General features: G+C 38.6%; 1 protein-coding gene across 7 annotated transcripts in view; it reads right to left on the bottom strand.

Annotated features, from left to right (window-relative positions):
- The window catches only part of RERE (arginine-glutamic acid dipeptide repeats), a 259220-nt gene that overhangs the window by 149549 nt on the left and 96765 nt on the right, over window positions 1–12906 (bottom strand). For 5 of the 7 annotated variants that reach the window (XM_075520190.1, XM_075520186.1, XM_075520189.1 and 2 more), the window contains exon 3: window positions 10992–11062. The exons of the other annotated variants lie outside the window; for them this stretch is intronic. In XM_075520190.1, coding sequence (XP_075376305.1) covers window positions 10992–11062 — 71 coding nt within the window. The remainder of the gene's footprint in view (window positions 1–10991; window positions 11063–12906) is intronic. 7 annotated transcript variants of the gene reach the window in all.

Raw genomic sequence — 12906 nt, 5'->3', positions numbered from 1 at the left:
GAAAGGTCATGCTGCCTCATAACTGGCCAGGAAAAATTAGCCACAAATTAATTCAGCTGCCGTTCAGGAACAGAACATCAATTCATCTACAAACAGAACGAGGCTTTTAAATACATAAATGCTTGTGGCTACAGAAACCTCACCCAGATATTTGCATTCAAAAACACTAGCTCCTGTAAAAGTGCAGAGAATAACAGATGTAATTTTAACATGTTTGCTAAAATGCAAAGCCATATGCAGGAAGAATGCAAAGGAGAGGAAGCATATACTGCATAATTTAGAGAAACAGATTTCTTTTAATTTTTCCTCTTTATTCCAGGTCAGATGCAATACTTTCCATTTTATAATCCTTTGGATCACAGTAAAATGATCCCACAGGCCCATACAGACAAGGTCATCATACACAGATTTTCTATTACAGGGCACTAGCGGCATTTCACAACTGTCTTTTTATGCACTTCTGCCTTTCCATCCAGACTATAAATTGTTACAAGGCCCTGGGGCACTCCAGCTGTATACTCCATTCAAATCAGGCTTCAAGGAGAAAGCACCACAGTCAAGATGCTTCAATCAAGTAAACATACAGGCACAAAGGGCAACTGCATCACAATTAATAACGTTTTCTCTTATATGGCAAATTCACCATTTTTGTTTTAAAGTTTCTCTCTGATGCTCAGATTCAAAGCGTTGCCCATTAGCCTTTTAAATGTGACAAATTAAGTCACGATATGATAAATCGGAAGCATGCTGCTGAAATCCATTTGCTGGGTGGGTTCTGTCTCTCTCTGGAAAAAAAGGAAAACCTTAAAAAGGAAATTTGGACTTGTTTATCAAACACTGGAAATTCATACCAAAAAAGGTTTAAATAACAGGATTAGAGGGCAGATTTTCAAGATGTATTATACTTGTATAAATTAGCTTGTACCATGGTCAGAGATATCCTGTTATTACCAGCAGCTCTGTGTTTCTTTTGGCTGTCAGTTATCGCCCTTTGGTTTTGTTGTTTACTTAACTTCTCGCTTCACCTCTACTTGTTATCGCAGAGAAAAAGCATATAAACTCCTTGGATGATAGTTCCACTTTCTCTTTCATTTTGCATGTGTCTTTTTTCCCCGTCAACTTAAAAATTAAGCTGGAATTGCCTTAGTTTCAGTAAACTAATCAGAACTTTATATCCAATACACTCCCAAGTGTAATGTTCTGTGACTAGCAACATTTTCAAATCAGTATGTCCTTACTTGGGATGGAAGTTAAAACTTCAAAACAAAGCACAATGCAGAACTTCCCCTTCTCCCAAAACACTAATATTCAGTAATCTTATTTTACTACTGATCTCTGCATACAGATGAACATATTTCCAATAGCCATGGCTCTTTACTACTTTTGATATTTAAATTGAGACAAGGAATCAAAGCTAGATACTCATGGTTTTAGATGCACTGCACAATTAACATATTCATATCTGAAATGCAATTACTACTGTTGCATCATATATTTAAGCCAACAGCTGGTTATTTAAGGTGATGAGAAAAGTAAGTTTTATTGGGATAAAACACTCTTGTAACCAACACTGCAGGCTTTTTTTTTTTTTTTTTTGCTGATAACCCACTAAAAGCAGCTGCTGCTGTCTCCGGAGGACGCAGTTCACACCACTAGACAGATCAAGAGCTTGGTACAAAGCGTCCATGTCTGTGCTCCTCTGCACCGAGACAGAAATGTTTGCTGAAATTCTATTGGACTTAAGAGGATACTCCTGTGGGATTTCTCACTCACATCATGTCACAGAGCTCTCCCTAAAGCTGGTTTAGTTTATGTAATTGGGGGTGCGTGCGTGTTTATCTGGGTTATAAAATGGTTACCTAACCCAGTGTCATGGGTGAGTTCCCATTATCAACAACACACCTTCACAAGGGGAAAGGACAGTGCTTGGCCAGTGACGGATAGCGCCTGTCCACAAGGCTCGATGTCCAGCAGAAAGCCACTCAGGAAGAACAGGCAGCAGGGTGAACCTTGGCTTTATAACAGCATAGGTTTCCATACCAAAGAAATTACATCCTTGAGAGTTTCCAAAACACCTCGTTGTGCCTCTCTGGTAGGCCCACTGAACACAAATGGCAAATTATTCAAGCTAGTTAGTCTTACCTACATATCCCTATGTATCAGCTCTGCAGTCTGCCTAGGTATTTCATGCTAGTTATCAGCTATTAGCTAGCACTATGTACTGCCTCCTTGCTCTCCAGCCTGCAGGACTGAAAGAAGCTTCCTTCCAGTTCAGTGGGGTCCTACACAAGAGAGCATCAAAAGCCACCTCAATGACCAGTATGCATGCGTATTAACTGAATTTCTGCATATTAATTGGATTTTCTCACACAAGTCGGTCATGTAACTTTTAATCATGTATTTTCATCATCTGGAATCACAATCAACATTTTAATTAAGATAAAGAGAATGGACTGAATTTTAGGACTTGTTAAGCATTAACAAAGAGATAAAGAGAAATGTCACCGTTTATAACACACTGATTGTAATGCAAAGAATCTGTCAAGGTTTAAACTACAATAAAAAACCATGAAATACTACTATTTAATAAAAAAACCTATAGCTATGAAGCTATATCCTCAGTCTGATGAGAATCCAAATCTGTTTCTGCAAATGGCCTGGATCCAAAAAGAAATTCAGTGACAATTTCCATTTTCAAAACATAGCCTTCTTCAACTAAAAAAGAAAAAATAACTTGTTTTCTGGTTTTTTTTCCTTTTTTTTTTTTTTGGGGGGGGGGGGGGGGGGGTGTAGGGGGCTGGGTGGAATGAAGCAGCAGAAAGTACTGGTGTGAGACATGACTGGCTGAGCAGATCCTTAGCTATTTCCTCAAGAAATTCCAGATACTATTCTTCTGCCAGAAACTCAGAATGAGGAGATCAAAGTGATTTTGGCCAGGTTTCATTTATTCTTAGCAGAGCTTAGACTTCAATTCAGACACCACAACAACAGGATAAGTAACTGAAGTCAGGCTTTCTTCTGAAGGACTACATGAAATGAGTGAAGATCGTATCAATTCTGGAAAACTAGCATTTGGGGGGGATGAAGCAACATTTGATTCCCAGCTACTTATTTCAGAACTATTAAAGTTCAAAACTTTAGGTCTGCAGACACTTCACCCCTCCTTAATTTCTCCTCGTTGCCAACTAAAATATGCCTCAGCCATCATCATTCTGCTGGGTATGCTTTGATCAATGTATTTGTAGCACCAAAGAATATTTAAGAAATACTTTGTGAAGTCTGTAGATTTTTAAGATTTGACTCACGCCGAACTAAAGCGAACAAAAAAGTATGCTTCCATAATTTTGTGATGATGAGAAAATTTGTATTTATGACAGCAGTATGGTGCTGTTGAAACAACCGTGTTGTTAGAAATGCAGCGGTACTATTGCAGCATGAAGTTAAAAGCAGCAGACTGATGTACAGGAGACATCTCTTGATGTAAACCACCTTAACGTTTTCTCAGAGAAAGAAAAACTAATCAGAAAAACTTATATACAAAAGATATTTTAAAAACACACACCTAAGCATTAACTGCTTCCATTTTATTGACTTGCCCATGTAATTTAAACCCCAAACTGTAACATAGTTCTAAAACAAAAGATCAAGAGTAAACAAACCCTAAATTAAATGCTAATGATCCCAGTTTTACTACTCTACAAAACACCATTTTCCTCCTTCTTATAGTTGTTCAACAGTCAAGTTATGCCAATGAAGTATTAAAGCCACATTACTGTGCCCTTTTACAAGCCTTATCCACATGTTCCAGCTTTCCAATTATATTTTGCTGTTTCCTATTAAAAAATAATATTTTTCAAGTAACTGACGTGGTAAGATGGATAACATGGGCTTAAAATAAATGGGTAAAGAAGTGTTTCGCAAGGAACAAAACAAGGTTAGAAAAGTTGCTCTAAACCTAGTCATAACCTCTAAACCATAATCCAGATTTACGGAAGACCACTTAAACCCGACCACTTAAACCCAACCACTTGTGCAGCTGCTCTGATGTGCTCCTGCTTGGAAGGAGGGAGAGCATATACTACGAAGTAACTGAAAGCTAATGTTTAGTACCACCAGTGAAAGAGAAGGAACTTATAACCAGTAAAGACACCAGTAAGGCAATAAACCAAACCCAGATTTAAGTATTGCTTCACCGCAGTTTGTTCCTAATCAAAGGCCTTAAGGATAATCTGGTCTTGAATCCTGAAAGAGGATAGCATTAATCCAGAGCAAAATGAATTAGCACTAAAGAGAGGTTAAAAAAAAAATGTTCTGGGTCACAAACAGCACCAATCAGTAGGGAAAAAAATTCTAGCAACTTGGTTTTTTGTTTGTTTGTTAAGTACAGACACTATCTCATACTCTTCTGATAGGTTAAGGCAATTTCAGTTTTAAAATGTATTAAGTTCAGTAATTCAAAACCAGTGAAGTGAAGCAAACAAGGAAAGCATTTATGGCATATTACACCCTTTCGCATGACCCACCTCCCCATCATTTTCTCTAAGGAAAAGAAAAAGAAGCTGTACTTGTAACAGTCAACATTCACAAGTATAGTAAATATTTCAGTATTTGAGGGCAAAAATAAAACAGCAGGTTTCCAAAGAACTTGCTCCTCATAACGTTCTGCAAAATTCCCAACAAAAACCAAACCATCACAAGAAAAACCAAACCATCACAAGTACCTAACAAAATAGCATGAGAGCTACTGAAACATTATTCCGTATTTTTACATCTTTGATATATGTTGCTTCACAACAGAACCGGTGCCTTGAGAGAACACCAGAAGCACTGGATAAGAACGGGTACCCTTAATGATCCAGCTCGGACAAAAGGGCACCTTGTTCTTCCAGTGGGGAGAAACACAGGCACAACTAAAATACGCTACCCACTGCCGTACAGCACAACACTCCCTTACAAAGAGAACTAATGGTCACTTGAAGCACCACGCATCTTTTTTGCTTGGGGAACATGTCTGCTCTAGTGCCGTGTAATTTTTATTTAAGCAACTTGGTTCTGTAGGCAGCTGGAAAAAAAAATATCCTTTTCTAAGCAAGACAAGATTCACAGGAAACACTTTCCATTCCTATCTTTCAATGCTTTTCCACCAATTACTGCTGTTTCCCTTCAACAAAAGTGGGTTAACTAACCAGGTTACTATCTACTATCGCAGAAATCAGGCTTTCTAGTAAGAAAAAAAATATATAATGTTAAACTCAGGTTTATAAATGAAAATGCACACATTCTTAGCACTTGAGAATGCTGTTGTCATCAGGGGACAACACCCGTACTAAGTGTATACCTCAATATTTCCAGGGAGAAACTTAAATTACATTGCAATCACTGCTATCTCAATAAAAGCTCAATTAAAAAAAAAATTCTATTAGTGAAGACAACTGGTATAGTAAAAACATTAACATAATGACACTATTTGGAAATCTGTGATTTTTTTTATCCAGCAGCTCTATTATTGCACTGTATTCGATCTGTGCATCTCTGTGGAACTTAATAGATCTCTGCAGAGAGGAAGCTTTGCCAACTAGATCTGGTTCAGATCAGGCTACGGTAGGTTTGGCAGCATTTTTTTTGCCTTTAAAGGACTATCAACAAAATTACCTTCATACTAAGTTCTGCTGATTGCCTGAAGATTGATGGACTTCCTATAGAATACCTTACAACCACAGCTGAGAGGGTTTGTCAAAGGACTACCAATTGCCAGTGAAAAGATCACTGTGCCTCTCTACCAAAGTATCTGATAGCTACTGGTAATCAGTTCTAGAGAGTTTGTCACACAGAAGGAACGCAGACAAAGTTTGTCAAAATTAACGCCATAACTAAAATTTACTATCAATTTAGCAAACCCCAGTTAGTGGCCGCTGTAGGAATTGCAGCAAAATTCTTGATTATGTGAAGACAAAACAGATTAGAAGGCAAGGCTAATAAATATGACCTATTAAAAAACAGAACATTTTTTTAGTGGTTTAAGGAAGCACCTGATTCAACAGATAAACTGGACGAACACTGCACTTGTAATTTGTTGAAAAACAGAAAGAAAGATACCTGCATGTTTTCCCTGCTATTCCTTCCCTCATCCATCCTGAAATCTTACCAACTTTTGAACCTAGAGGCTCCTACAACAGGCAGCTGGTTTCTGAACCCAGCGCTCAGATCTCAGCATGCAGCTGAAATTGAGTTTTCCCTCACTCCCAACTTCTGCATACCATCCGTCTGCTTTTTTAAGCAAACTTCAGACAGATGAAAATAACAGGAGAGATCCAAGACACTGTGCCTTAAAAATACTCACTGTTGCCGCACTCCTGAATCCCAACCCTTTGCTCGGGTCCTAAACAAGCACTGAATTTCCTTGGACTCTAAAAATAGTGCTACACCAGAAAGGAACCGTATCTCTTTAGAAGGTGGTTTTCACATCCATTGTCATTTTGTGGCAAGGCAAAGTAAAAGCAAGCGTATTTGTACTTGCTGTGGCATCTTCCACTGGAAGAACAGACAGAAATGAAAACTTCCTTAAAGACACACCGTAGTTTTTGCCCTGCGGTACCTTTCATATCATGCATCATTCTGAACAACAACAAAAAAAAGTTAATTTGACTCGTTTCTTAAAAATTCACCGTTAAAATGAGTCTCAGCTATGCGGTAATTCTAAAACCAGAACACAACATGGTAGCAAAACATCAGGGAACCTAAGCTGCCGCAAGCTACTAAAGTATCTTCCATTCATATTTACCATTCCAGCACCAATAAAAAACCCCCTCCTCCTCTTTGTATAAACTCAAGTTTAAAGACAAGCAACTTTTATGGGTTTTAAGCCATAAATAGCTTTTAAAGAAGGAAAAATTATTCCTGATTGCTTTCTCACTAAGAATATTCTACACATATATCATTAGTGAGAAAAAGTGAACCTTGTTAGCTCCCCAACAAATGGAAGTTACCACTTGTATTCACAGACAGTTATGGGAGAAAGGAAAGTTCATAAGCATTCATATTTAAGACTAACATATAGCTTGTTTCATCATCTCCAAAGCTTACTGGACATCCTTGTATACTGAAACATGGGTTTGGTTTTTTTCTTTTTTTTTTTTTAAAAAAAACCAACACCACAACAAACCACAAAAACCACACACACCTCCCACACAAAACAACCTCCCAGAACTACGGACATCAGACACAGGGGCCGGGGAGGGATATCATTAGATTAACACAGTTCCCTTCAACTATCACAGAGAATTAGGCATAACAAAAACGATGAAGTTTGACCAGGAACTGAGTGTGCATTTTCCTTCTCAAAGTCCGAAGCGCATTATACCAAGTAGATGCTAAATAGCAGGTCTGAACTACAGATGGTTTTCCAAACTCATGACTAGCACTACAGAGTAGAAAAGGACAAGCGATAAAGGAACAGGTGAAGTCCCTTCTGTCACCATCTTTATTCCCTAGCAGTGTTCTTTATTCCCACAGGTTTCAAACCAATGCTTTTTCAAAGCAGTTTCTCAGCTGCAGGAATAGACAGTGCATTTCTTAAAAGCATGCCAAGAAGTTCGCATAGCAGAGCAGTACTTCCATCATACCTTTGGTGCTGGTGTTATTTAGCTCTCTCCCCAAGAACGTATCAGACTATGAACACTTTATTGGAAGTGAGTATTCTGAAAGACGATGCTAATCTCACAGTGAAGCCCATGTTATAGAAGCACCGAAGCAATGGCAGACCAGAAAGGACACGACAATTACTTAAAGCGCCACTTCTTGTTGACAGTCTCCCTAAGACACAACACATCATAGTCAATCATATTTTACTTCTCAATTCCACAAAGTTATTTACATGAATCCCAGAAAGCTTGAAGGAATCCAGTACCACAGAAATGGTAAAGACTAAAGAGGATAAATGTTACCCATGACAGTTTCTAACATAGTTAAGCTGGACTGATCTAATCACTTAACTTCTTCTCACATGGCCAGCCTTAATGCACCATTTGATTTTTTTGACTCAGGAGACAGACCTAGAAAGCTAGCTATGCTCCTCCAGTTGCCCTCAATGCTTGGGAACCAAATGTGCTGCTCTTCCTCGCAACCTCAGCTTATCCTAGTACAAGAACTAATACAACTCAGGAAGGGAACGACCAATCTCTGCAGCATCACAGCTCTGCCTCACGTGAAGCAACACACAGCAACAAAATGCAGGATGGCAACAGAGACAGGTTACTAAAAGTAGCAGTAAGTAAAGCTTCATCACGAGGATGTTATGGCCACTGTTGAAGTGCAATTGTTCTTCAGGAAAGCAAAAGAGCTGTTCCTCTAGTATAATTTTTAGCAGAACTCATTCACCTTAATGTCAAGAGAAACTTGTGATGGAAGTATAACCTAATGCAACAAAGTATACCATATTTCCTGCCATAATTGCTGGAACTGCAAAGAACATGCATAGAAAAACAACTCTTGGTTTCTCCAAGTCACAAGATCTAGACACTAGGATACAAAGCTGCTCTGAAATTATTTGCAACATCTGCTTCTGGAGTAGTATGACTTCATCAAGTTATAAGTAATCTCATCCCATTTTCCACACTGCTATTTGTGAAAGTGAAGCAGGCAAAACAGTTCTAACCACGAAGATGCTGTTTCTAATACAACTTGAGTAACATGAAAGGGAGTATACCCGTTTATAGGGAACACGGCACTCTACACCAGTATTTGCTTCTACCTCCTTTGCCTCCTGCCATCTGTCAAATGAAGGAAGCTTGAACACTACGCTAGAAGAAACTGCCAGACTTCATAAAACCAGTTTGTAGTTCTGCAATAAAATCATATCTAATTATGGTTTAAGATCTTACTGGAAAAAGCAAGTTAAACTTCAGTTGACTTCAAGAATGAAACTGAACGGTACTCTAGCCTCATCCCCAGAATGACCCTCAGTACCTTTTACCCTGCAAGATAGCACGTGTATATCAGACAGCATTTGCTTTGTCATTTTTAACCCCCTCCTCCTCTTCTTTTTTTTTAATGCAAGCTTACATTCCTTGTTTTTAATCAGTAAAAAACCACCACCATCCACTCCTATGCCTGAACTGCACCTAGAGCAACAGGAAGTGTAGGGTAAGACTCATACACCCAGCCAAAACCTTCTAGTCTATGACAACCAACATGATAATGTACTTAATTAGTAGGCGACATTTCAAAGCTGTTGACTTTAACTTCCCTGCTTCACTTGACATATTTAGCTGAAGGCAAAACAAGACTGTTTTCCTGTTGGTATCTCGCACTAGAAGAGAAATCAAGTGTCCATTCCACTGTACGTCTTTCCTTTCCCCCCAGTAGTAAAATCAACTGTGACAAACACACTGAAGATTCATTTTTGCTAGCATAACCAGTATTAAGGGTTTTTTTGGTTTTGTCCTTTTACAAGTTCCTTTTATGCATGATGTCAGTAAGAAAAAAAAAATCTATCAGAAATTAAAGAAGTCTGAGCAGGCAAAAGTAAACATAAAACAATGATACTATTGCCATGTGAAAAAATATGCAAAATTGCCAGCAACCCTGATGTCATATCCTTCGCATCCTGAAAACATGAGAAAAGAAAAACCACTCGAAAAAAAATTTTACAGGTACTAAAACATACTGCAATACATTTCCCACGTAGTTTTGCAAACAGCTTTCATGTGTTGTATGGGACCAATGCTGACAACAGAAGCTTCAGCTTTTATTGTTAATATCCTGAGCAAATTAATGCAACTCGGCAGGAACTTATTGCCCAGAATGGCAACTATCACATTGTAATTCCAGTCAGACACAAAAGCACCTGCTAATGTGCAAGAGTAGTACAACTGTGGCTTAACCCGTTGCTAGAACCTGTTAACTAGAAATCCAGTAACTCCTTTATAAAAAAAAAAGGCGGGGGGAGAGAAGAGAGCGTGTGCTCACTAGTGCCAAGCACTACCATGGACATGGATATTGAAGAAAGTCTACACATTCCCCTTCACTGTGGTCTTACACGATAAACTTGTGGAGCAAAATAGAAGACTTGAGTAAGAAAGCTTGGAAGAGGAAGATATGTTCCGATAGCAACGGATAGTGGGTGACCTACGTCTGTAGACTACGCGTTGATGAGAAGGACAGGTTTTTACATATTCAGAACTCCCACAAACCAACAACAGCCAGATGATCAGCGGTAACAGTTCCCTTTTCCAAATCTCCTGCTTACAGCACCCAAAGCACCGCAAAGTCCAACACAAGCACAGGTGCCCTTTGTGTCGAACAGGCAGCGGCTTCCTGCTCTGCACTGCGTAAGCAGCAAGTGGTTTTCTGTGCAGTTACAGCGTACTGGGAAGGAACATTTTCAACCTTTTAAACGTACAAATTCAGCTAAAAGGGGGCAAACCACAAGTCCAACTCATTTGTTCTTGCACAGGTCCCCGACTTTTCATTTTTAAAGAATAAAGTGCTAAACCATTCTTAAATGTTATTTTATATTTTTCCGAATCAAACTTGTCATATTGGTCTAGCCTCTCTTTGCTTCCTCAACGGTCAGTCCACCGACCAGCCGCGGTAAACAGGCTACCACAAGTCAGCCCACGCGCTTCCATTTGCACAGGGCTGCTATATAAAGCTAGAGGTAAAGGCACAGCCAAATTTAACTTCCCAGGAAATGCTTAACTTACTGAGCCACAATTTCCCAAAAACACTCAACTCAAAGGTAATATTTCTGTGGGTTACAAGACCTTAGAATGACATAGACCGCAATTTGAACTCTACAGCCCAGTTAACTAAGTCTAAGTCTATACCAAGGATAGATCACTGTCTTCGTAGCCAAACAGCTACTATTTCAGAAGCTAAAGCTTTACTCAGAAGGAGCAAGGAGCTACAGGAAGAGATACAGACTAAGAAATATTACCATCTCACTGGAGAACAGGGCAGGGAAAAGGAGGAGATGTGAAAATTTTCCTTACCAGTTTGAAGTCTTGAATGCTGCAGATGAAATACGGGGTATTCGGCCGGCGACTTTCAATATATACGCAATCTTTAAAGGAAACAAGATTTTAAAATAATGGAAATTAACTTCTGTACCTCCAAGAAAGAACATGAAAACAGGATAAATTAAAAAACAGCTTAAGCTTAGAAAGAGCCACCATTTCATTTGCATAACATGTAATTTATTCCCAGTGTGATCTAAAAATAGAAACTAGATGCTTTATGATAAATAAGGGAATTAACTGTATAAATATTAACTTTGATTTATTTGAATAGACATTTTGCTAGAAAAAGAAAAAGGAAGTAATATAAGACCATTCTGAATTTAGTTAATAAAAATGACCAGGTCACAACCTACGAACCAGATCAAAATAAGACAGGAAACTAATCAGATCTTTTGTGGTTAGCGTGCTATTAGGAACCTAGCACTAACATATTTTCTCTTCTAATTGTGAAGAGAACCAAGGCAACCAATCATAGATGAAATGCAGCAAACTAAATTAGATTTACCTCAGGGGAGGAGGACTGGGCTTTCTCAAATTACATTTGACATGACAGAAACTGAGTAATTATTTTTGTTTGCTTTTGACAACTGGACTCTACAAGGTTGCTGTAAAATAAGGTCTGTTGTATTAAAAAGTTTTGGCAATAACCGCAACAAAAGCAGTGCCGTAGAATAAAATTACAGCAAGGATGGGAAAGAAGTGCCTGATTAATGATAATGACCTTAGAAATCAGAAAATTCACACACAGCTTGCTAGAAGGCAAAGATGCTACTCCCAAAGCCAAACAAATATTTAAAGGACAATCATTGTGTTCTCCTTTTATATTCAGACAGGTAACTGCTATTCGAAAGACGAAAGACACAAAGAACACCAGCTATTCTATGAATGATTCTCCAGGAACCTTTTTATATTTCTACAGAAAAATTCTAACGTCTTAGGGTTTCATAAGACCTGTTTCAAAACGCAGCTAATGCCCTGCTTCATGTCTTGTAAAACCTCAAAGTTGTTCAAGACAAACATTTTCTAGGTCTTAAGCTCCACAAAGAGCATTCCTAAGGATACACTGTCATTGTTTATCACAATAAAACATCTTCCTCCTGAAAGGAAAAAGGAACCCTTCATTAATCACTTGAAACCCAACCTGTACTCCGGAATTCTCTCACCACAGAGAGTTAAAGATTAGTTTAAAAGAAAGAAACTTAGCAGCTATTTAGCAGGACCACCTTAGGACTACCAAAAGTGCAGGAAGAGTCTTAGTAGCTACATCAACCAAGCTGGAAAAAGGCCACGCGTTTCAAATCTACAGCACTTCAATGATATATGCCAGAATTACATGGTTGTGCAGCTGACCTTAAACATGGCAGCAATATAATATCCTGTTCTAATGAGCGACAGAGGTGTACAGTACCCATCTTCATTAATTTCAGATAACGGATGTTTTACCAGGATCAAAGCAACTTTGCTGGTAAACCAAGCTTTAAACACACTTAGCACCCTTCCCCAAATTCTGCACTGCTTTTTGCAATCATGCAGGTCTGGACTTGCTGCTTTTGGCTACAAACACAGCCATACCCAGTAACACTAGATTATACTAGTATTCCAGTAAAACACCAATGTCTTCATTTTACAGGCAAGAAATTGTAGCCTGAAGTAGTCAGGTGACAGGCTGAGATTTCAGTTGTCGGTTTGGAGGTTTGGTTTGTTGGGGTTTTTTTGGTGGGGGGGGTTGTTTGTTTTGGGGTTGTCTTTGTTTTCGTATTTTGTTGGGTTTTTTTAATGAAGCAAGGAAATCAACTTTTCAATTACAGTCCAATACTTCATACCATAGAAACCCTTCCTACATTGGGACGTTTCATAAGCCACAGAATTTGTGTTCTGCTTACACCAG

Source organism: Mycteria americana, chromosome 18 (genome assembly GCF_035582795.1).
Source record: "Mycteria americana isolate JAX WOST 10 ecotype Jacksonville Zoo and Gardens chromosome 18, USCA_MyAme_1.0, whole genome shotgun sequence".
In the NCBI taxonomy this organism is placed as follows: Eukaryota; Metazoa; Chordata; class Aves; order Ciconiiformes; family Ciconiidae; genus Mycteria; species Mycteria americana.
This window is presented reverse-complemented; position numbering and strand designations above follow the sequence as displayed.